The sequence below is a fragment of the Hylobates moloch genome, unplaced genomic scaffold (genome assembly GCF_009828535.3).
Source record: "Hylobates moloch isolate HMO894 unplaced genomic scaffold, HMol_V3 SCAFFOLD_7, whole genome shotgun sequence".
Lineage (NCBI taxonomy): Eukaryota > Metazoa > Chordata > Mammalia > Primates > Hylobatidae > Hylobates > Hylobates moloch.
This window is the reverse complement of record NW_026652282.1, coordinates 100736671-100758973: the sequence shown is the minus strand read 5'-3', so window position 1 is coordinate 100758973 and position 22303 is coordinate 100736671. Positions and strand designations below refer to the sequence as shown.

The 22303-nt window shown below is 45.4% G+C and overlaps 1 protein-coding gene and 1 non-coding gene across 2 annotated transcripts in view; both read right to left on the bottom strand.

Moving 5' to 3' along the window:
- The window catches only part of SLC25A43 (solute carrier family 25 member 43), a 49907-nt gene that overhangs the window by 16844 nt on the left and 10760 nt on the right, over positions 1–22303 (bottom strand). The window contains exon 3 of the mRNA XM_032757524.2: positions 21358–21530. Coding sequence (XP_032613415.1) covers positions 21358–21530 — 173 coding nt within the window. The remainder of the gene's footprint in view (positions 1–21357; positions 21531–22303) is intronic.
- On the bottom strand, positions 8646–8809 carry LOC116812391 (U1 spliceosomal RNA). The gene has a single exon (XR_004370689.1). It is a non-coding gene; the product is annotated as a U1 spliceosomal RNA (small nuclear RNA).

The following is a 22303-nucleotide window of genomic DNA, read 5'->3' as shown; positions in this document are numbered from 1 at the left end:
AACTTTACCTCTTTTTAAAACTTTTTTTTTTTTTTTTTTAATGGAATCTCGCTCTGTCACTGAGGCTGGAGTGCAGTGGCACGATCTTGGCTCACTGCAACCTCTGCCTCCCAGGTTCAGGTGATTCTCCTGCCCCAGCTTCCCAAGTAGCTGGGATTACAGGTGTGTGCCACCACGCCCAGCTAATTTTTGTAGTTTTAGTAGAGACAGAGTTTCACCATGTTGGCTAGGCTGGTCTCCAAATGCTGGCCTCAAGTGATCCGCCCGCCTCAGCCTCCCAAAGTGCTGGCATTATAGGCATGAGCCACTGTGCCCGGCCCTCTTTTTAAAACTTTTTATCGTGAAAAATCTCAACCATATATAAAAGTAGAGAGGCCAGTAAAATGAGCACAAAGTTCCATCACCCACCTTCAACAATTAGCTATACGTGGCCAATCTTCTTTCATCTCTACCCCCACGAGACATCATTTCATCTGACTTACATATTATTAATTAGAATTATGTTTATCTAAACTATAATTGCTCCTTAAAAATATATGTATAATACCGTTATCACACCTAAAAATTTATAATTCCTTAATATCATCATATATTGAGTTCAGTTAGTATTCGTATTTCCTTGGTTATTTTATAATTGTTTTCCAGCTTCTGTTTGAACTGGGGCTTTCTCTCCCCATATCTTGTGCTCCCTTAGCTTTTTTTTTTTTTGAGATCGAGTCTCACTCTTGTCACTCAGGCTGGAGTGCAATGGAGCGATCTCGTCTCACTCCAACCTCCCCATTCCCGGGTTCAAGTGATTCTCCTGCCTCAGCCTTCCAAGTAGCTGGGACTATAGGTGCCCGCCACCATGTCCAACTGTTTTGTATTTTTAGTAGAGACGGGATTTCACCATGTTGGCCAGGCTGGTCTCGAACTCCTAACCTCAAGTGATCCACCTGCCTCAGCCTCCCAAAGCGCTGGGATTACAAGCATGAGCCACTGCACCTGGCCTCCCTTAGCTTCTCGTTTAGACCTCTGCTGTGGCACACTCTATCTTATATGAGTTATCTGGGTGCAAGTCTTTACGCTCCCTCCCAGCCAGCAAGCTAGTCAGCAGGCACGGGGCCTTCCTAGTCATCCTAGCTCTTCAGGATCTTTCACTCTTCAATGTACATACCAGGCACTCATTAAATGTCAAGTCAAATTCCTGTCAATATCAGTGTCACTAGTAGCTTTTCCCAAATACAGCTGTTTACTCACATAAGCTACGTGGATAGTCATGAAATAAAGACATGGCCTAGCACTGGGTGCTTTCTTTTTTTTCTTTTCTTTTTCTTTCTTTTTTCTTTTCTTTTCTTTTCTTTTTTTTTTTTTTTTGTTGTTGGAGACACAGTCTCACCGTCTTCCGGGCTGAAGTGCACTGGCGCAATCTTGGCTCACTGCACCCTCCACCTCCCAGGTTCAAGCGATTCTCCTGCCTCAGCCTCCTGAGTAGCTGGGATTACAGATGACTGCCACCAAGCCTGGCTAATTTTTCTATTCTTTAGTAGAGACGGGGTTTCACCATGTTGGCCAGGCTGGTCTTGGACTCCTGACCACAGGCGATCTGCCTACCTCAGCCTCCCAAAGTGCTGGGATCACAGGCATGAGCCACTGCGCCTGGCCCACTGATTGCTTTCTATATACTATCTCATTTAATCCTCACAAAAGCCTCATGAAAGAGGTAGTATTATCGTATTAGCTTGATTATATGGATGACAAAATGGAGTTGGTGAGAGGATAAACACCAGTCTCTAAAATCACAGACCATGACACAAAGCATCAACTTGAATCTGGGTCTGTTTGACTCAGAGCCAAGCTCCACTCCACTAAGCTCCACTGTCTTCTGATGCTCAGGACTAAAAATACTCTCTTAGCCCTTTACAGACTTGTTACCACACATCACTGGTGGATGTGGCTGCCAAAGCATGTACACTGAATGAGTTCTTTATGCCGAGACAGGAGCCTGTGCTGTGGTATGAATAAGTGCCCCTACAAGTGTCCTACTAAGTGGGTGTCCAGAACACAAAGGCAAGTATGGGCTGCTGGTTGCTCCCAAAGGGCAAAGCAATGGCAAGGCTAGATCCCAGTACATCTCAACCCTTAGCTGCATTAGGCTGACCACGGAAGCTTTTAAAAACCCTCAGTGACTGGGATCCACCCCTAGAGATTGCAATTTAACTGAACGGGGGTGAGCCCTGGACATTAGCACTTTTTACAAGCTCCCCAGCTGATTCTGATGTGCAGCCAGGGTTGAGAGCCACTGATGTGGACCTTCCATGGCACAAGGCAGCTCTGGGCTCAAACCTGAGTCCATCAGCCTGCTGCTGACACCGAGAGTGCCTGGGAGACAAAGCACATGGGCCCTGAAACCAGACTGTTTGGACTCAGTCCCCCCGCTTTGCCACTCACTAGCTCTGTGATGGTTGGCAAGTGCCTTTACGAGCTTCAATTTCCTCATCTGTAAAATGGGGTAATAATAATAACACCGACCTTACAGAACTGCTGTCAAAATGACATTATTTAATACATGTAAGTTGCTTAGAACTGTATTTGACATAGAGCAAGCGCTAAAGAATTAACCACCATTGTTATTATTATTTAAACTTGTAAGAAAGACAAGTATGCTGAAGAACAAACCAACCCGCTAGGTTGGAATGGCCATTCATCCAAACTGTATCTTACTAGTAAAGAGAAATGAAACATGTCAGGCAGCTTGTCACAAGAACCTGAACTTAAGTCCTCCTACACAAACCCAGGCAACTATCCCGTAGCTGTCTAGTTCAGACCCACAGCTCCCAGGATGAGTACACTCGATTCTGCAGCCTGACTTCGTTACTATCTGTATAACCCTGGTCAAGTCATTTAGCTCCCTAAACTTTAGTTTCCTCACATGTCAAATGAGGAGACTGAAACAAAATGACCTTGAAGACCCTTTCCAGATCCTGTAATCCATGCTGCTGGCCAGAATCCGTGCTCCTTCCTTCCTCTAGGACTTCAAACCTGCCATTTCCTCGGCCTCGCTAAGTCTGTCTTATTGATCAGAATAAACATCATTTCCCCAGGAAAGTCTTCTGAGACCTCCACACGAAGTCAGGAGCCTATTGAACACTTTCAGTCACCCTGTGCTTCTCCTTCATGGCACTTAACACAGTTTGTAATGACTCAGTGTATAATTATTTCGTTCATGTGTCCTCCTGCCCCCAACTGCTCCATCTCCTAGACTGTAAATACTGTGGGGGCAGCAACCACATTTGTTGTGTTTATGGTTTTGGCCTCAAAGCTTACCTGGTGCATGGTAGAGGTGTTTAATACATATTGAAGGAAAGTAATAACAAACTTGCAGTAGGTACAAATAAAGAACAAAGACTTAAAAGCAAAGCACTTGATTATTCCTGTGATAAATTCCTCAGAGGTCTTCCAACAGAGGCAACGTTTTGGTTGTTCAATCTTTCCATGAGTACTGAAATAACTGAACAATAGTTATAAAGATGTAAAACACAGCTGGGCACGGCAGCTCACACCTGTAATCCCAGCACTTTGGGAGGCCGAGGCGGGCGGATCATGAGGTCAGGAGATCGAGACCATCCTGGCCAACATGGTGAAACCCTGTCTCTACTGAAAATACAAAAATTAGCTGGGCATGGTGGCATGTGCCTGTACTCCCAGCTACTTGGGAGGCTGGGGCAGGAGAATCACTTGAACCCAGGAGGTGGAGGTTGCAGTGAGCTGAGATTGCGCCACTGCACTTCAGCCTGGCGACTCTGTCTCAAAAAAAGAAGATGTAAGACACATATGCCCTTTGACCAAAGCAAAAATTCTAGGAATTTAGCCCAGCAGTCCCTAACCTTTTTGGCACCAGGGACTGGTTTCGTGGAGGACCATTTTTCCATGGACAAGGAATTGGGGGGAATGGTTTTGGGATGAAACTGTTCCATCTCAGATCATCAGGCATTAGATTCTCATAAGGAGTGCGCAACCCAGGTCCCTTGCACGCACAGCTCACAATAGGGTTTGCACTCCTATGAGAATCTAATGCTGCCACTGATCTGACAGGAGGCAGGGCTCAGGCCATAATGCCACTCGCTGGCCACTCACTTCACACTGTGTGGCCCAGCCCAGTTCCTAACAGGCCACGGACCAGGGGTTGGGGACCCCTGTTTATCCTACAGATCTATTTGTGTGTGCGTGAAAAATGTATGTAACAAGGAGATTTGTTACAGCATTGTTAGTAATAGCAGAAGACTGGAAATAATCTAAATGTCCACCAATCAGGGACTAGTTAAATAAATAGTATATCATACCGTGGAAATACTATGTCATAAATTAAAAAATATGTGGCAGCTTTATCTGGATTGATGTGATATCATTTCCAAGATACATTTTTTTTTTTGAGACAGAGTTTCACTCTTATCACCCAGGCTGGAGTGCAATGGTGTGATCTTGGCTCACTGCAACCTCTGCCTCCCAGGTTCAAGTGATTCCCCCGCCTCAGCCTCCTGAGTAGCTAGAATTACAGGTGCCCACCACCACGCTCAGCTAATTTTCGTATTTTTAATAGAGACAGGGTTTCACCATGTTGGCCAGACTGGTCTTGAACTCCTGACCTCAAGTGATCCACCTGCCTCGGCCTCCCAAAGTGCTGGGATTGCAGGCGTGAGCCACCATGCCCAGCCAAGATACATTTTCAGGTGGAAAAGAAACAGGGCACAGAGGAGTGTATGTAGTGTGCTGCTGCTGACCTAAAAACAGAACATAAATGTACAAGTTTATGTGGATCTTTGCATAGACCATCTTTGGAAAGATACAGGTAAGAAACTGCTAACAACAGTATTGACTCACAGGAGAGCCGAATGGCTAAGGACAAAGGTTAGAGAGGTTTACTTTTCAGCATATACTCGTTACACCTTTTGGATTTTGTATCATGTGTATGTGTTACCCACTCAGAAGATAGAATACTTAATTTTAAAAGGGCATTAAAAAGGAAAGACCAGAGAAAGAAAAGGAAAAAAATTCATAGGGAAAAGAAAAGAGTCTTCGAGCTGGAGCACACAGGAAGGAGCTCAGAACCTTCTGCATGTTATCTGGAAACAACTTGTATCTTCTGTGGATGTGGAGGACAGGACCTGATGACTAAGCTGTCCAATTCCCAAACCATCTGAGGATATATATGTGGGGGAGGTGGTTGTGGCAGGAGGCTTCAGTCTTTTGGCAAATATCCAATAATCAAACAAAAAAAATGCCAATCATATTGGAGTAAACGAACCTTTCTGTCCTGTGAACCACATGACCCATGTTTCTCTTGGCATAGCCGGGACCCAAATAGTTGTCCTTGTAAAGCTGGGAAGCACCCGGGCTCTGCAGCGGGGACATTGGTATGAGTGGGTGTAGGCAGCTGCCCCCCAGCAAGGCAAGCCTACAAGCTCCCCTTGATCCCCTCCAGCATGAATGCCTTCCGATTCAGTGGCAGGCTAGAGGGCTGACTAGCTGCTCAGAAAGCTTGCGATCACAATGGGGGAAGCAAGCAAACCACAGTAGGTTAGTATTCAGCTTGGACGAAGAAAAGAGAAACAGCCAGTTCCTGTGTGGTGATTGGGAGAGGGGGGTGGGGAAACCCAGAGTGCAGCTGGGCCCGACTGCAGAAAGCAATTGCCATGCAAGTGAGCAGAGCTGCTGAGGCCTGGGTCACAGGCCTGGCATGTGCTGCCTGCCATGCCAACTTTGAAAGTGTCACCTTGCCTGGGGGTGAGATAGGGTAGGGAGGGTGAAGGAAAATATTTGGCAGTGACAGTTCTCAGAAGGCTGGGAACATACAGACATGTGCAGTGCTTGCACATGGAGCCTGTCTGTAAAGCCTGTTGTTACGCTAACCAAACCAAAAAATTCTGTACGAACTCTCGATTCCTGTCGCTGCTCATCATTAGCTATACATATCCAGGGTCTATTGAGGTTCTGTGACCCCAGCTCATTTGTGTGTTTACAGTAATCATAGGAAACATGGAAACACATCTGGACTGGCTTTTTTTTTTTTTTGAGATGGAGTTTCACTCTGTCGCCCAGGCTGGAGTGGTGCGATCTCGGCTCACTATAACCTCTGCCTCCCCAGTTCAAGTGATTATCATGCCTCAGCCTATCGAGTAGCTGGGACTATGGGCGTGCGCCACCACGCCCAGCTAATTTTTAAATTTTTATTAGAGACGGGGTTTCGCCATGTTGGCCAGGCTGGTCTGGAACTCCTGGCCTCAAGTGATCCACCCACCTCAGCCTCCCAAAGTGCTGGGATTACAGGCGTGAGCTGCCGCGCCCGGCCTTGGACTGGCTTTTATGGTTCTAATCAGGCCTTCCATGCTGCGCACAGATTCTGAAGTGATGCTTCAAGAACAATAAACATGGCATCTTAGCATTATTGAGAGTACTTATTATGGGCCTGGCTCTGCATTTGCACTAAACGAATTTAGTCTTTGCTGCAAGTAGATGAGGTAGGCACCATTCTTACCCTCAAAACAGATGAGGAAGATGAGGCTCAGAAGGGTTATGTGGTGTACACAAGTTCATGCGGGAGTAAGGGGCAAGGCTGGGATCCAAAGCTCACACTGTTACCCACTGAGCTAGTCTGCCCATTACAGCCTCAAGAGGAACACAGCCATCATAGGCAAATAAGCGACAGCTCTGTGGAAAAAAGGAGGTGAAAATTGGTGCTTCCTATGAATGCTCCCAGCCAGCTGCGGGTCCTCCCTGTTGACAGCAGACCTTTCCTGGGACCTTTCTCTCCCTTTCCCTTACCTCCCTCTTCACCTCCACTTTGAGGTGGGGAGTGAGGGTGGGAAGATCCTATCTTAGGTGCTGTTACTGTTTAGCTGGAGTTCAAAGAAGCCTGCTCAGCACAGGGTGGTCATTTTGACTCCCAGATCTTTATCTCTTCCAAGGAATAAGCCAGCTCAGGTCAGGGGAAGAGGACAGAGTGATTTTACACTAAGTGGAGTTAGGAAGGCTCTTCCCCATGCCTTCCCTCTAGGGACAAGTCTTGTTTCCATGCTCAACAGCTGCCATCCCTAAAGTATTTCGGGCACTCTATACCTTTTGAAAAAAAAAAAAAAAAGCCGGGGGGAGACTTTTCCTTTCCTTTCACTTTAATAGTGATGCTCATACAGAGCCACCTTGCCTAAGGGATGTCCAGACATCTACCTATATTTGAAAAGCATCTTTCTTTTTTTTTTTTCTGACAGCTAACGCAATGCTACTCAGAAGAATTTGGTTCACAAAGGGGCCAGACCTAAAAATAAGATGACAGCAGGGAGTTGAAAATACAACAAACTAAAGGTAAGGCTCCACTCCTCTCCCACTACCCTGAAGGCTCAGAACCTAGCAGTGTTTGTACCTCTGGACAGGTAATTTGACTCTGTTAGGCAAATAAAACTCTGTTCCTACTGAGAGTAGATGCTATGCCAACCGGGAAATATTGAAGTAGGCGGAAAACCTGGAACTTTGTTAGCACCTCCTCGCAGGGATAGTTATAACAATTTACTCTCCCATCCTGGGGCTTTGCTTCTGCTCCCTGCCCTGCCTCCTGTGGTAGGCGGGCTTTCTTCCCAGTCCCTCTGAGCAGTTTGTTCAAGGCTGGCCAAAGGCCTGTGGCTACTGAATGGTCTATGCCTGTGGCTCACTGCTCATTACGGCTTCTCAAGTCGAAGCAACAAGTAGGCTTTCCATTGCCAGACTGCCAGGGACTAAAGCAGACCCCAGGACAGCCCAGTTTTCCAAAGATTTTTTTTTCCCTCTCTCTAACTTGAGTTAACCATTCCCTGGCCAAAGCCAGGCTCATTATGCTCTGAGTGTTTGTGTCCTCCCAAAATTCATCTGTTGAAATCCTGACTCCCAGGGTGATGGTTTTAGGAGGCAGGGCATTTGGGAGGTGATTAGGCCATGAAGGCAAAGCTCTGGCGAATGGGATTAGGGTCCTTTTAAAAGAGATGGAAGAAACCTAGCTCCCCCTTCCACCATGTGAGGGCAAAGCAAGAAGGCTCTAGGAAGCTGGCCTTCGCCAGGTATCAAATCTGCCTTAGCCTTGGACTTCTCAGTCTCCAGAACAGTGAGAAATACATTTTGGTTGTTTATAAGCCATCTAGTTTATGATATTTTGTTATTGCAGCCTGAACGGATTAAGACAAGGCTATGGCCTGTCAGTTTCTGAGCTTGCAAAGTATTGATTTTCTCAACCCCTCTTGCACTGAGGCTGTGGACTCCCAATATCAAGGTTTGCTTTCCCGCTCCCTCATCCTCTAGTCCCACACCTGGGGCAAGGGAACTAAAGTCAAAATGATCCAGTTACCTCACCTACAGGATTAGGCTCCTGTACTCTTGGTGAATAAAAGAAGGGCCTGAGGAAGGAGAGACATAGGTTCAAGTCCCAGCTTCGCCACTTACTTACTAGCTATGTGATGGTTGGGTAAGTGACTTACACCTTGTGCCTTGTTTCCTCGTCTATAAAATAGGAGTACTAAGAGTACTTATTTCATAGGGTCAATAAAGACAGTTAAATGGGATAATAAACTGCCTTGTATACATTAAGTGACCAATAAGTGGTAGTTATTATTACATTATTATAATTTATTTCTTTTTTTTTTCCTCAAGGGAAAGTGCAAACGCAGTCCCCCACTACCATAAATTATGCAGTCGAGTTTCCCACATTTGGGGAAATCGCAGGGGTCAGCACATCCAGAGGGCAATGGATAAGCCTCGCCCTGGGAAAACCACCTTCATGATCATGGTATCTCCCCTGCCAGGTAAGTATATATTATTATAATTTCTTAATCGCAGGGAAGGCTTTCTTGTCATCACTTCCCTTAACATAGTTTGCCCCCATCCTTATCCCTGACAAAAACCTCCCCAACAAAGTACAGCATAGATTTACATGCATTCATTCAAATCTGGTCACATTTACAGAAAGCAACCAACTAACAAAATACAGCTGACCTTTGTTTTTCCTTTTTTTTCCTTTTCTTTCTTTTTTTTTTTTTGAGACAGAATCTTGCTCTGTTGCCCAGGCTGGAGTGCAGTGGTGCAATCTCAGCTCATTGCAACCTCCACCTCCTGGGTTCAAGCGATTCTCCTGTCTCAGCCTCCTGAGTAGCTGGGATTACAGGCGTGTGCCACCATGCCGGGATAATTTTGTATTTTTAGTAGAGGCGGGGTTTCACCATGTTGGCCAGGCTGGTCTCGAACTCCTGACCTCCGTTGATCGGCCCGCCTCAGCCTCCCAAAGTGTGGTGATTACAGGCGTGAGCCACTGCGCCCGGCCTACAGTTGACCTTTGAATAACATGGATTTGAGTTGTGCTGGTTCACTTATATGTGGATTTTTTTCAATAAATACAGTCGGCCCTCTGTTTCTGTGGGTTCTGCATCCACAATCAAATTTGGGATGCGGGACTTGTGTATAAGGAGGGCCAACCTTTTGTGTCCACAGGTTTCACAGGGCCGGCTTCAGGGCTGAGAAATGAGTGGATTTTGGTATCAGAGAGGGATTCTGCAACCAATGGCCCGCAGATACCTAGGGACGACTGTATAAATTTGATGGTGCTATGATTTGTCAAACACTTCCAGCCACCATACAAAGCGCCAGGAGGCTGGAATGAAGAGGAGGTGTAAATCAAAATGGTGTCAATAATTTTTCCTTCTGTCCTTTTAGCATATTTGTCTATCCTGAAACGTTAACGGCTGTTTGCACTGAGATGCATAGAACCTGACTGCTAGGGTAGGAGACGGAAGACAGTGCATTCTCAGAGCGAAATGCATAGACAGTTTTAGACAGGGGACATGCAGAGGTTTTCTTAGGGCAGCAGGTTGAGCAGGAGGCAGGCTTGGGTGTTCTTACCTTCATCTTGGGTAGGTACAACCACACGGACTTGGGACTCACCCAGCAGACAGTGAGATCTCCTAAGCTGTCCCTAAACTTCATTTTAAAACAAGTATTAGATGTCTGCTACATGAGGCTGTGTGTCGTGAGGATATACAAATGTGTAAGACATACTTCCCACAGGCAAAGAGTTTGCAATCTAGAGGAAATAAGGGACACAAAAGATTATAACAAAAGGAAGCATGTGGCATGGGCCATAAGACAGCTCTAGCAAGAGTGAGCCATTCAGGAGCGGGAGACTACTGCTTGGGGAGATGAGAGAAGACTTCAGGAGGCAGCTCTGATAGTGAGGGAACAGCAGGGCAATAGCGTTAAGATGGGAAGAGGTAGGGCATGGAGAGAAATGCCATGGAAAAGAAACTGGCCGAATCAGAGGGCACATACAGGCTAACAGCATCATTTAAAAGGGGTTATTCGGCCGGGCATGGTGGCTCATGGCTGTAATCCCAGTAGTTTGGGAGGCTGAGGTGGGTGGATCACCTGAGGTCAGGAGTTTGAGACCGGCCTGACCAACATGGAGAAACCGCGTCTCTACTAAAAATACAAAATTAGCTGGGCGTGGTGGTGCATGCCTGTAGTCCCAGCTACTTGGGAGGCTGAGGCAGGAGAATCACTTGAACCCGGGAGGCGCAGGTTGCAGTGAGCCGAGATTGCACCACTGCACTCCAGCCTGGGCAACAAAGCGAGACTCTGTCTCAAAAAAAAAAAAAAAAAAGGGAGTGGGTGGTATTCACCCACAAAGCTCTTAGAACAAAATAACTATGCCCTTGGGGGTTGGGTGGGGGACAGTGAAAATACGGCATCTGCAGTTATTAACTGAGTAGATTGTTAGTTAACTCAGCTTCTCTTGCCCCAGAATCCCCTCTGAAGTGGGCTGGAGCACCTCCATTGTGGTTCTACAAAGGCAAAACATCTACCTTGATCCATCAAGACAGGACAGCTGTTTTGGGGATGGGAAAAGCCAACTCATTTCTTAAACAACAGGTATGTACTACAGTAGGTCAGAAAAGACAGCCATCACTGAGACAAACCTCAGTTGAGCCTTTAAGAAAATTGGGACAGATGTTCCAAGACAGAGGTAACCTCATGAACAAAGGCCTGGTGACTGGAATGTGAAATGCACTTAGTCTTCAGGGCTTGGGAGAAGGGGCTAAGAAGATTAGTTTGATGGACTTGGAGGCTTGAATAGAGCAGAGGTCACACAAATGTGTGTTTTGTTTAGCCCAGCCAGTACTTAAGAATTTTCATTTGCCAGCAGTGAAAAACTGGGAGATTTTACATAAAAATCTGGATTTGAGACTCCTTTGAAAACTGGGCCTACATTTCTAAATGGCATCCGTCCTTTGGAGAAGAGGAACTGGCCACAGCCTCTACTGGCTCTCTTTATTCCTTTCTGTTATCCATATTTAGATGCAAATCACATTTTGTGAGCACAGTGAAGTTTAGCTCTCCAGAATGCTTTTGAAAGCCATGATGGCTCAGACTGCATTTGAAGGCTTTTTTTTTTTTTTTTTTTTGATGAAGTTTCGCTCTGTCACCGAGGCTGGAGTGCAGTGGCGCAATCTCAACTCACTGCAACCTCCACCTCCTAGGTTCAAGCGATCCTCCCACCTCAGCCTCCTGAGTAGCTGGGACTACAGGCACCTGCCACGATGCCCAGCTAATTTTTTTGTGTGTGTTTTAGTAGAGACGGGGTTTCATTATGTTGACCAGGCTGGTCTTGAACTCCTGACCTCAAGTGATCCACGCACCTTGGCTTCCCAAAGTGGTGGGATTACAGACGTGGGCCGCCAGGCCCAGCCTGAAGGCTTATTCTTTACAGGGTGAGTGTATGTTATCTGGGTTTCCCTACATTCTCTTTTTCATGTTACTTCCAAGTTTCTGTAGGCATTTGTTTTTGTAACTTCTTATATAAAGGGCCTCTGTGCAACAAGGATCGTAAAGTTAAGGGAAACATGCCAAGCCAAGGGGCTCAGCCTTTTTTCTCTGGGGACAATCAAGAAGGACACAACAGGCTGAGTACAGTGGCTATCTAGGCTATTACAGTAATCTCCTCATTGGTCTCCAGGATTAATTCTAAAAATGATCTTAAGCATTGAATATTAATATGTACCAGGCACTGTGGGACCATGGCTCAGAAGGGAGGTCAGGGTTGAAGATGTAGATATGAACATGAAAAACTACAATAGAGGATGAGCGCCCTGAGAGGGAATGAATGAAGTGACTGTGTCCAATTCAGCAAAGGTAACCCGAGGTGTCGAGCATCTCTATTTGAGTAGGCTGGGGCCTCTGTTTATTCACTGACCATGTGTATTCTGCTCAGTCAGCTGTACCACTCGGATACCACCTTTGTCCTTCATCTTATGTGCTTTCAGTTCAAATGCTGACCTGGCCCAATCCTGCTTACCTTGTGAGCTGTGATGGGGTCAAAGTCCACTAGGGTATAAAGCAACAGGCTCACACTTGGTTTTATATTTGATGAAATGGAGACACCTAATATGGGCAATAGGGGAGGGTGTCAGGCAGAGTTGTGGGGGGACCGAGCATGTGTCTGGTACCTCCCTCCCGATCCTTTCAGAAGGCCTGCCAGATTCCAAGGCTCCTACATTCTCAGCTGCTCCATGGATTTTCAGGGCAGTATTCCCCAGCCTATCTCCCCTTCTCCTCCACATGCACCTGTGCAGAGAGCCATTTTCTCAGGACTCCCTGGTTCTTATTCGGGGTGCACAAATTAATCAGATGAATTCATCTCTGTCAATATTTTACTCTTCCTACTTGTTCTCTCAATACACTAAGTTCTGCCATCTCTTCTGGCCCAGGCCCTGGGCTAGGTGTGGGAAATAGACAAAAAGGCCAGGCTATACCTGGAAGGGCTTGAGCTAAGATGCACTGAAGCGTGGAGAAAGGGGATTTCAGGCAGGGTGGTTGGGGTCCCTGAAAGCACACCAAGTTGGGGGCACCTCATTCCGTGTGTGCACAGGCCTGACTCACCACCCTTCCCACCAGAAGCCATTCTATCAAGACATGCACATGCATAATTTATTTACCTCTCCATTCTCTAGCATGCCAGCCAGGAGCCAAGGCAAGAAAAGGAAAAAGGGATAAAATGAGTGTAAGCATGGTGAAGGAAGGGCTCAGCTGGTTAAACAAGACTTCTGATTACTGTCATTATGTTCAAAAGAGTTCCAACCTGATGTGCCATTAAATGGGCTGTGTGTGTCTAGAGAAAAGCATATTAAGAGAAAGAGACATCCAGACAAAGGGGCCAATCAGTGCAGGGATTGAGAAAAATTCCCTGTGTAGCTCGTTATCCAACAGACACCTGCCATTGATTTGCTTCATGACAGGCAGTGCAATGGGGAAAGCCAATGGAATGCAAATGTTGCCATTAAGTGCGCTCAGGTCAGAGCAGCCCAGTGGCCCTGCAAAGGTCCCTTGTTACTTATTCTGCTGGCAAACCCTGCCTGCTCCAGCGAGGACAGACTGTTATTAAAGCCCTCTCTTCTTGGTGAATTTGGAGTGTGTGCTTTGTAGGACAAATAACAATAACAACAAAACCAACAAGTTTAGCATTAGCCTGTGGTTTCTAGGCCTCTTATTCTCCAAACCGAAGATGGATTTCAAGCAGGGATTATGAAGTTGTTAACTCGACAGAGATCACTGAACTTCAGGCTCCAATCAGGTGATGCTCAGCTACTCTCCATTTACTGCAGTGACATCTAATGGCCAGAGAAGCCCAATGCCATGTTTGCATTTAAAAGCAGCCTGCAGTTCTGTCTTGGGGGTGAATTTTTTTTAACATAAGGTGGACAAAGTATTAGTATGTTTATTAACCCTTGCAAAATAACACTTTCACTGAAACCGTAAAAGTTCACTTCCTATATCTTTGGATGACATTTATATTGTTATTCATAATTACATGTTGATCCTATTTTGTGAAAACAGTGCAATTACCTCTTTGGATTTTTTTTTTTTTACGACCATCATGACTTTGCATCTATTTGAAACTTCTTCTTATGCTCTATATATGCATTATCTGGAAGGCTCCCATACAAGGAAAAAGATGATCAGGATTACGCCCAAATACCCACTTCTAGCGTGTCTTACCCCAGTTTATAGTGGGTTGTTGTGGTAGGGGTATAGAATGCAGATGGTGTAGAATGCGGTGTTGGCTGGATTCTCCCAGATGAGGTCACTGTTCTAGCTCCCAGGAAGAGAAAGCAAAACTAAGGTTTATGGGGAAGACTGGGACCCTTCCCCTGTCCCATTTAGATGTCATTGAACTTCATCTGAAACCCTTTTTCTTTTCTTTTCTTTTTTTTTTTTTTTTTTGAGACAGAGTCTCGCTCTGTCACCCAGGCTGGAGTGTGGTGGCGCAATCTCAGCTCACTGCAACCTCCGCCTCCCAGGTTTAAGTGATTCTCCTCTCTCAGCCTCCCGAGTAGCTGGGACTACAGGCACATGCCAACACACCTGGGTAATTTTTTTTTGTATTTTCAGTAGAGATGGGGTTTCATCATGTTAGTCAGGTTGGTCTTGAACTCCTGACCTCAGGTGATCCACCCGCCTCGGCTTCCCAAAGTGCTGGGATTACAGATGTGAGCCACCGCACCCGGCCTGAAACCCTTTTTCACTGACTAGCCCTACCCCTTGAGGCTCAAGGCCCTGGTTGTTTTGGACTGGCCCACTATGGGGAGGAAGCTAAGCTCGCGAAGCCTTGAACTATGCATGAAGTGGCAGAAAGTGCTGGAGAGATGCCCCTGGCAGTGAGAAATTCTTAGGATCAGGATTTTAAAAAAATGAATAAAACACTTACAGTATATCATACTTCTTTCCTACCCTACTTCTCCCCAGATTTTTTAAGAGAAACTATTTTTTTGTTTGTTTAGAGAAAGCATAATTTCCCTGTGAAGAAAACAACTTTTCTAAGGTTTGAACCAGATGAAATTGCTGCTTGAATGATGTCAACAAAGTTGAATATTGGTAATTTCATCTGGTTCAAGCTAAAGAAAGAAGACTGAAAGTAAAGGAGAGACATACTGTGTCTCTGAATAAAAGATGAAATATTTTACATAAATTACTCCAAGTGTATGGGTTTTACATAATTCCAATCATAATCACAAGGCAATTCTAAAGTTATCAGGAAGAACAAATGCCTGAAAATAATCAAGGAAATGTTGAAAAGAAAAACAATGAGGAGGGCTACATTCCACTAGACACTAAAAGGTGTTTTTCGGCCGGGGGCAGTGGCTCACGCCTGTAATCCCAGCACTTTGGGAGGCCAAAGTGGGCAGATCACGAGGCCAGGAGTTCAAGACCAGCCTGGCTAACATGGTGAAACCTCATCTCTACTAAAAATACAAAAACTTAGCCGGGCATGGTGGCACACGCCTGCAGTCCTAGCTACTCGGGAGGCTGAGGCAGGAGAATGGCTTTAACCCGGGAGGCGGAGGTTACAGTGAGCTGAGATTGCGCCACTGCACTCCAGCATGGGCGACAGAGCGAGACTCCATCTCAAAAAAAAAAAAGGCATTTTTCTAAAGTTATGATCATTAAGATAGAGACCCTAGAATAGATATAAACATTTAGTATGTGGTGAAAGCTGCAGCACAAAGTAGTGGAGAAAAGAATTATTCAAAAAAGGGTGCTTAAACAATTGGTAAACTATTAAAAAAAAAACTTAGATGATTGCTTCACATCATGCACCAAGAAAATTCTTTTTTTTTTTTTTTTTTTTTTGAGATAGGGTCTTGCTCTGTCACCCAGGCTGGAGTGTGGTGGCACAAATATGGCTCACCGCAGCCTCTACCTCCAGGGCTCAAGTGATCCTCCCTCCTCAGTCTCCCAAGTAGCTGGGACTACAGGTGTGCACCAGCTACAGGTGTGCCCAGTTAATTTTTGTATTTTTTATGGAGACAGGTCTCGCCATGTTGGCCAGCTGGTCTCGAACTCCTAGCCTCAAGTGATCCTACCTATCTCAAACTCCCAAAGTGCTGGGATTACAGGCAGGAGCCACGGCACCTGTGCACCAGGTAATTTTTTTTTTTTTTTGAGACTGAGTCTTGCTCTGTTGCCCAGGCTGCAGTGCAATGGGACGATCTCAGCTCACTGCAACCTCCATCTCCTGAGTTCAAGTGATTCTCTTGCCTCAGCCTCCTGAGTAGCTGGGACTACAGGCATGCACCACCACACCCAGCTAATTTTTGTATTTTTAGTAGAGACAGGGTTTCACCATGTTGGCCAGGCTGGTCTCGAACTCCTGACCTCAGGTGATCCGCCCACCTTGGCCTCCCACAGTGCTGGCATTACAGGTACAAGCCACTACACCCTGCCACACCAGGTAAATTCTAAATGTATTAAAATGTTAAGTGTAAGGCTGGGCACAGTGGCTCACGCCTGTAATCCCAGCACTTTGGGAATTTGAGATGGGTAGGATTGCTTGAGTCCAGGAGTTTGATACCAGCCTGGGCAACATGGCAAGAATCTGTCTCTACAAAAAATACAAAAATTAGCTGGGCATGATGGCCAGGCATGGCGGCTCACCCCTGTAATCCCAGCACTTTGGGAGGCCAAGGGGGGCGGATCACAAGGTCAAGAGATCGAGACCATCCTGGCCAACATGGTGAAACCCCGTCTCTGCTAAAAATACAAAAAAAAAAAAATTAGCTGGATGTGGTGGCACGTGCCTGTAGTCCCAGCTACTCAGGAGGCTGAGGCAAGAGAATTGCTTGAACCAGGGAGATGGAGGTTGCAGTGAGCCGAGATGGTGCGACTGCACTTCAGCCTGGCAACAGAGCCTGACTCCGTCTCAAAAAAAAAAAAAAAATTAGCTGGGCGTGGTGGTGCATGACTGTAGTCCCAGCTACTCAGGAGGCTGAGGTGAGAGAATCACCTGAGCCTGGGAAGTCGAGGCTGCAGTGAGCTGAGATCGCACCACTGCACTCCAGCCTGGGCAGTAGTGAGACCCTGTCTCAAAAAAAAAAAAAAAAAAAAAAAGCCAAGTATAAAAATCACAGCTAAAAAAGTATTTAAAGAACATATAAGTGAATAGTCATAGGATCATGGGATAGAATAGGCCTTTTAAGCAGAAAAGCAAAGTCAGAAACAAAAAATAATACTAATAGATATAATTAGATAAAATTCTAAAAATATGTACAACAAAACATCACCACTCCAGCCTGGCCAACATGCTGAAACCGTGTCTCTATCAAAAATACAAAAATTAGCCAGGCGTGGTGGCAGGTGCCTGTAATCCCAGCTACTTGGGAGGCTGAGGCAGGAGAATTGCTTGAACTGCTACTGCACTCCAGCCTGGGCGACATAGCAAGAACCTGTCTAAAAAAACAAAACAAAACAAAACAAAAACCCACCACCACCACCAACACATAAACAGCATTAGAAGCCAAATGTCAAACTGAGAAAAATACATGAAATGTATGACAAAGGGTTAATATCTTTAATATATAAAGACTTCTTACCAATGAATAGAAAAAGTTGAATATTCTAGAAATAATAGGGCAAGGACATAAATACAAAACTTACAAAGAAATACAAAGGGCCAGTGCAACCTTGTTTATAATCAATCAAATTAAAATTAAAATGATGGGATACTATTTTTCAGTAATTAGGTTCACAATGATTTAAAAAGTGACAATTAATATTGATAATTAATATCAATGAATATTGAGAGTTTAGAAGCTGAGCCATTGCTTTAGTGCTGGTGGAATTACAAACACAACCTTTCTGGAGTGCACATTTCATGAAGAGTCTTAGAATTGTTCATATTTTGTGACCTATAAGTCAATTTCTAGGAATATAGCCTAAGGATATCATCACAGATATGAAAAAATACAAAGGTTTTCATTACAATGTTATTATAACTCAAGAATTAGAAAAAGCCTAAATATTAAAAAAAAAGAGAAATTGTTACATGTTTTTGGCACATCCATATGGTGGAATATTATTTGATAATTAAATACTTAATGGCCCAGGGAAATACCCATTATATAGTAAGTGAAAAAAATATACCATTTTTTTTTTTTTGAGATGGAGTCTCGCTCTGTCGCCCAGGCTGGAGTGCAGTGGTGCAATCTCGGCTCACTGCAACCTCCATCTCCCAGGTTCAGGGGATTCTCTTACCTCAGCCTCCCAAGTAGCTGGGATTACAGGCACATGCCACCATGCCCAGCTAATTTTTGTATTTTTTAGTAGAGATGGGGTTTTGCCATGTTGGCCAGGCTGGTCTCAAACTCCTGACCTCAGGTGATCCACCCACCTCGGCCCCCAAAAGTGCTGGGATTACAGCCGTGAGCCACCACGCCCAGCCTAAGGATACTAATTTTTATATACAGTGTGAACACAATTTTGTAAAAGAAATAACCTTATATATCTTTATGTGTGTGAGTGTGTATATGTATATATATGAAGATCCATAGAAGGGAAACTATTAATCATTATAATCCATGGGTGTTGGGCTATGGGTAATTTATTTTCCTTTTTGCATTTTTCTGTATCTCCCAAATTTTCTACAACTTATGTGTATTACTTTTTTTCCATTGTGGTCAAATATACATAAAATGAACCATTTTAACCATTTTAAAGTATATGTGCATTACTTTTTTTTTTCTTTGAGACAGGGTCTCTCTCTGTCACCCAGGCTGGAATGCGGTGGCAGGATTATAGCTCACTGTGACCTCGACCTCTTGGGCCCAAGTAATCCTCCTGCTTCAGTCTCCCAAGTAGCTGGGACCACAGGTACACACCACCATGCCCAGGTAATTTTTTATTTTTAGTGGAGACAAGGTCTCACTATGTTGCTAAGGCTGGTCTCAAACTACTGGGCTCAAGTGATCCTCCCATCTTGGCCTTCCAAATGTGCATTATTTTTAAAATTAGAAGTACTTAAAAAAAAATAGATAAGCATGCACTAAGCAGACTTTACATTTAAGCAGAAAAGCAAAGTCAGAAACAAACAAACAAAAAAGTAATAGATATAATTAGATAAAATTCTACAAATATATACAACAAAGCACCACCACCAACAACACATAAACAGCACTAGAAGCCAAATGTTGGCCAGGCGTGGTGGCTCACGCCTGTAATCCCAGCACTTTGGGAGGCTGAGGCGGGTGGATCTCCTGAGCTCAGGAGTTCGAGACCAGCCTGGTCAACATATAGTGAAACCCCATCTCTACCAAAAATACAAAAATTAGCTGGGTGTAGTGGCACATGCCTGTAGTCCCAGCTCTTGGGAAGCTGAGGCAGAAGAATCATTTGAACCCAGGAGGAGGAGGTTGCAGTGAGCTGAGATGGTGCCACTGCACTCCAGCCTGGGTGTCAGAGTGAGATTCTGTCTCTCAAAAAAAAAGCCAAATGTCAAACTGGGAAAAATATGTGAAATGTATGACAAAGGGTTAATATCTTTAATATATAAAGACTTCTTACCAACGAATAGAAACATTTTGCACCTATACTACCATTAATAATGATGTGACAATTATCTGTTTGGACAAGGACAGGAAAGGAATGCAACCCAGACAGATGAAGTTTCAGGGAGTGGAGTGGCATTGTTGAGTGTAATCATAGTGTGTATTTGTCTGAAGGCAGCTTTGATAAGCACCTTCAGGCTGTTTAGTGCTGAGGTAAGCGATGGCCCAGGGCAGCCGGGACTACTACAGAGGGAAAGCGGGAGCAGGGAGGGGCATTGAGCAAGTGAGGACAAGTTAGAGTCACGGGGGAAAACCAAACTTGGCTGGGGCTGCTCATTTAAACTTGGATTCAGCTGACCCCAAATTAATATCTATAGAGTTCTTCAAGAATATATTGCTTGTATAAATCAGGGTTTGCCCAGAAGAGGCCATGGAGACAAGCTAGGAAGTAGAATTTTAAAAAAAAATTTTTATTTTTAGTTCTGTGGTACATGTGCAGGATGTGCAGGTTTGTTACATAGGTGAACATGTGCCATGGTGGTTTGCTGCACCTATCAACCCATCACTTGGGTATTAAGTCCAGCATGCATTAGCTATTTTTGAATTTTAAGGGCCTGAGCAGGGCTAGGAGAAGATACAGCACCTCAGCCCTGCTAGGATTCTGGGCCTGCCCCCACTGCACAGATATAACTATTACCCACCCAACCTTATTTGAACTAGTCTGATTTTTCTTTGATCAAAATTGGCTTATTCTAGGCTAAGTCAATTACTCACTTTGGAACTTCTGATTCTAGGATTTTGCCTCAGTGGTCTCACTAAGATGCCGCCTCTTTTTTTTTTGAGACAGAGTTTTGCTCTTGTTGCCCAGGCTGGGGTGCAATGGTGCAATCTTGGCTCACTGCAACCTCCGCCTCCCGGGTTCAAGTGATTCTCCTGCCTTAGCCTCTCGAGTAGCTGGGATTACAGGCATGTGCCACCACACCCAGCTAATTTTGTATTTTTAGTAGAGACAGGGTTTCTCCATGTTGGTCAGGCTGGTCTCAAACTCCCAACCTCAGGTGATCCACCCGCCTCGGCCTCCCAAAGTGCTGGGATTATAGGCATGAGCCACCGCGCCTGGCCCGATGCCGCCACATTTTAAATGCAGTTCCTTCCTCAGTGAGGGAGTCAGGGATGCTGGACCCTTGTTAGCTATAGTTCCTAGCTTATGTTGGTCCTATCCAGTCTGCTTCACTGAGGTAAGGCACAGTGAGGAAACCAAGAGTGGCATCCTTGCTATGGAGGCAGCAAGGACAGGGAGCATTAGCAGGCTGCATTTCATATTCTACTCTCTGCTGGTCTTGGAGGAAGGAGAGCCACAAGTGATATAATCAGGAAGTCAGGAAAGAAAAGAGAAGCCTCATCTGGAGGCTTCTTTTTTTTCTTTCTTTCTTATTTTTCTTTCTTTTTTATTTTTTTTCTTTTTTTTGAGACACAGTCTTTCTGTGTCGGCCAGGCTGGAGTGCAGTGGTGCTATCTCAACTCACTGCAACCTCTGCCTCTCAAGTTCAAGTGATCCTCCTGCCTCAGCCTTCTGAGTGGCTGGGATTACAGGCGCCTGCCACCACGCCCAGCTAATTTTTGTATGTTTAGTAGAGGTGGGGTTTCACCATGTTGGCCAGGCTGGTCTTGGACACCTGACCTCAAGTGATCCACCCGCCTCCGCCCTCCCAAAGTGCTGGGATTACAGGTGTGAATCACCGCACCTAGCCTGGAGGCTTCTTAAAAGACCAAAAAACAGAGGATGGGAATGAGGAGGCAGCCTGGGCTCAAGCCAACAGCTCTGAGGTTAGCAGCAGAAATGCCACAGAGTGGGGGTTTACACAGTATTTGTGTGAGCAGTCAGAAGCTCCTTGGAAACCTGGCATCACTTGGGGTCAGTGTTCTTTGCTGTTATTACCCGACCACAAACACTGCAAAGCATTCCACCCCCCACCCCACTCTGATAACTCCTCACCTGCATCTTTCTCTTCACAGTCTCAAAGGGAAAGGAGAGGGTCTGGGTCACTGCAGCAGCCAGACAGACATTAGCAAAGTTCTGTGGGAGAGAGAACTGATCTCGGGGTCCATTCCAGATTTTCTCCAGGTTCATGTAAACAAGAAGGGAGCCAGCAGAGAACGGGAGAGCACCTGTGAAACAAGGCCAGGGAGAAGCTGCTGCTGTCTTGGGAAAACACTGGCTTGAGAACATAAATTCCTGGGGAGATTCTGGGGAAAGAAAACAGGAGGGGCTCTGGGGTTGCTAAAATCCCTCCAACCCAAGGAGCATGAGGGAACTTTCTTGAGTGACGATAATGTGCTATATTTTGGTAGGGATTGTGTCATTTGTCAAAATGCACCAAATGGTTCACTAAAGGTTTGTCCACTTTACTGGATGTAAATTGTACTTTAAAAAAGAACCATACAGCTGGGCGTGGTGGCTCATGCCTGTAATCCCAGCACTTTGGGAGGCCAAGGCGGGCGGATCACCTGAGGTCAGGAGTTTGAGACCAGCCTGGCCAACATGGTGAAACACCATCTCTACTAAAAATACAAAAAGTAACTGGGTGTGGTGTTGGGCACCTGTAATCCCAGCTACTTGGGAGACTGAGACAGGAGAATCACTTGAATCCAGGAGGCAGAGGTTGCAGTGAGCCGAGATCGCACCACGGCACCCCAGCATGGGCGACAAGAGAGAAACTCCATCTCAAAAAAAAGAACCATACACAAATATTGAACTCTAGTTAATGACACACATGTTGAAGGGTTTAGGGGTGAAGTGTACTGATATTTGCAAGTTAAGGTGGACTGGCTGAGCACAGTAACTCAGGCCTGTAATCCCAGCACTTTGGGAGGCCGAGGTGGGCGGATCACTTGGAGTCAGGAGTTCGAGACCAGCCTGACCTCGTCTCTACGAAACTCCA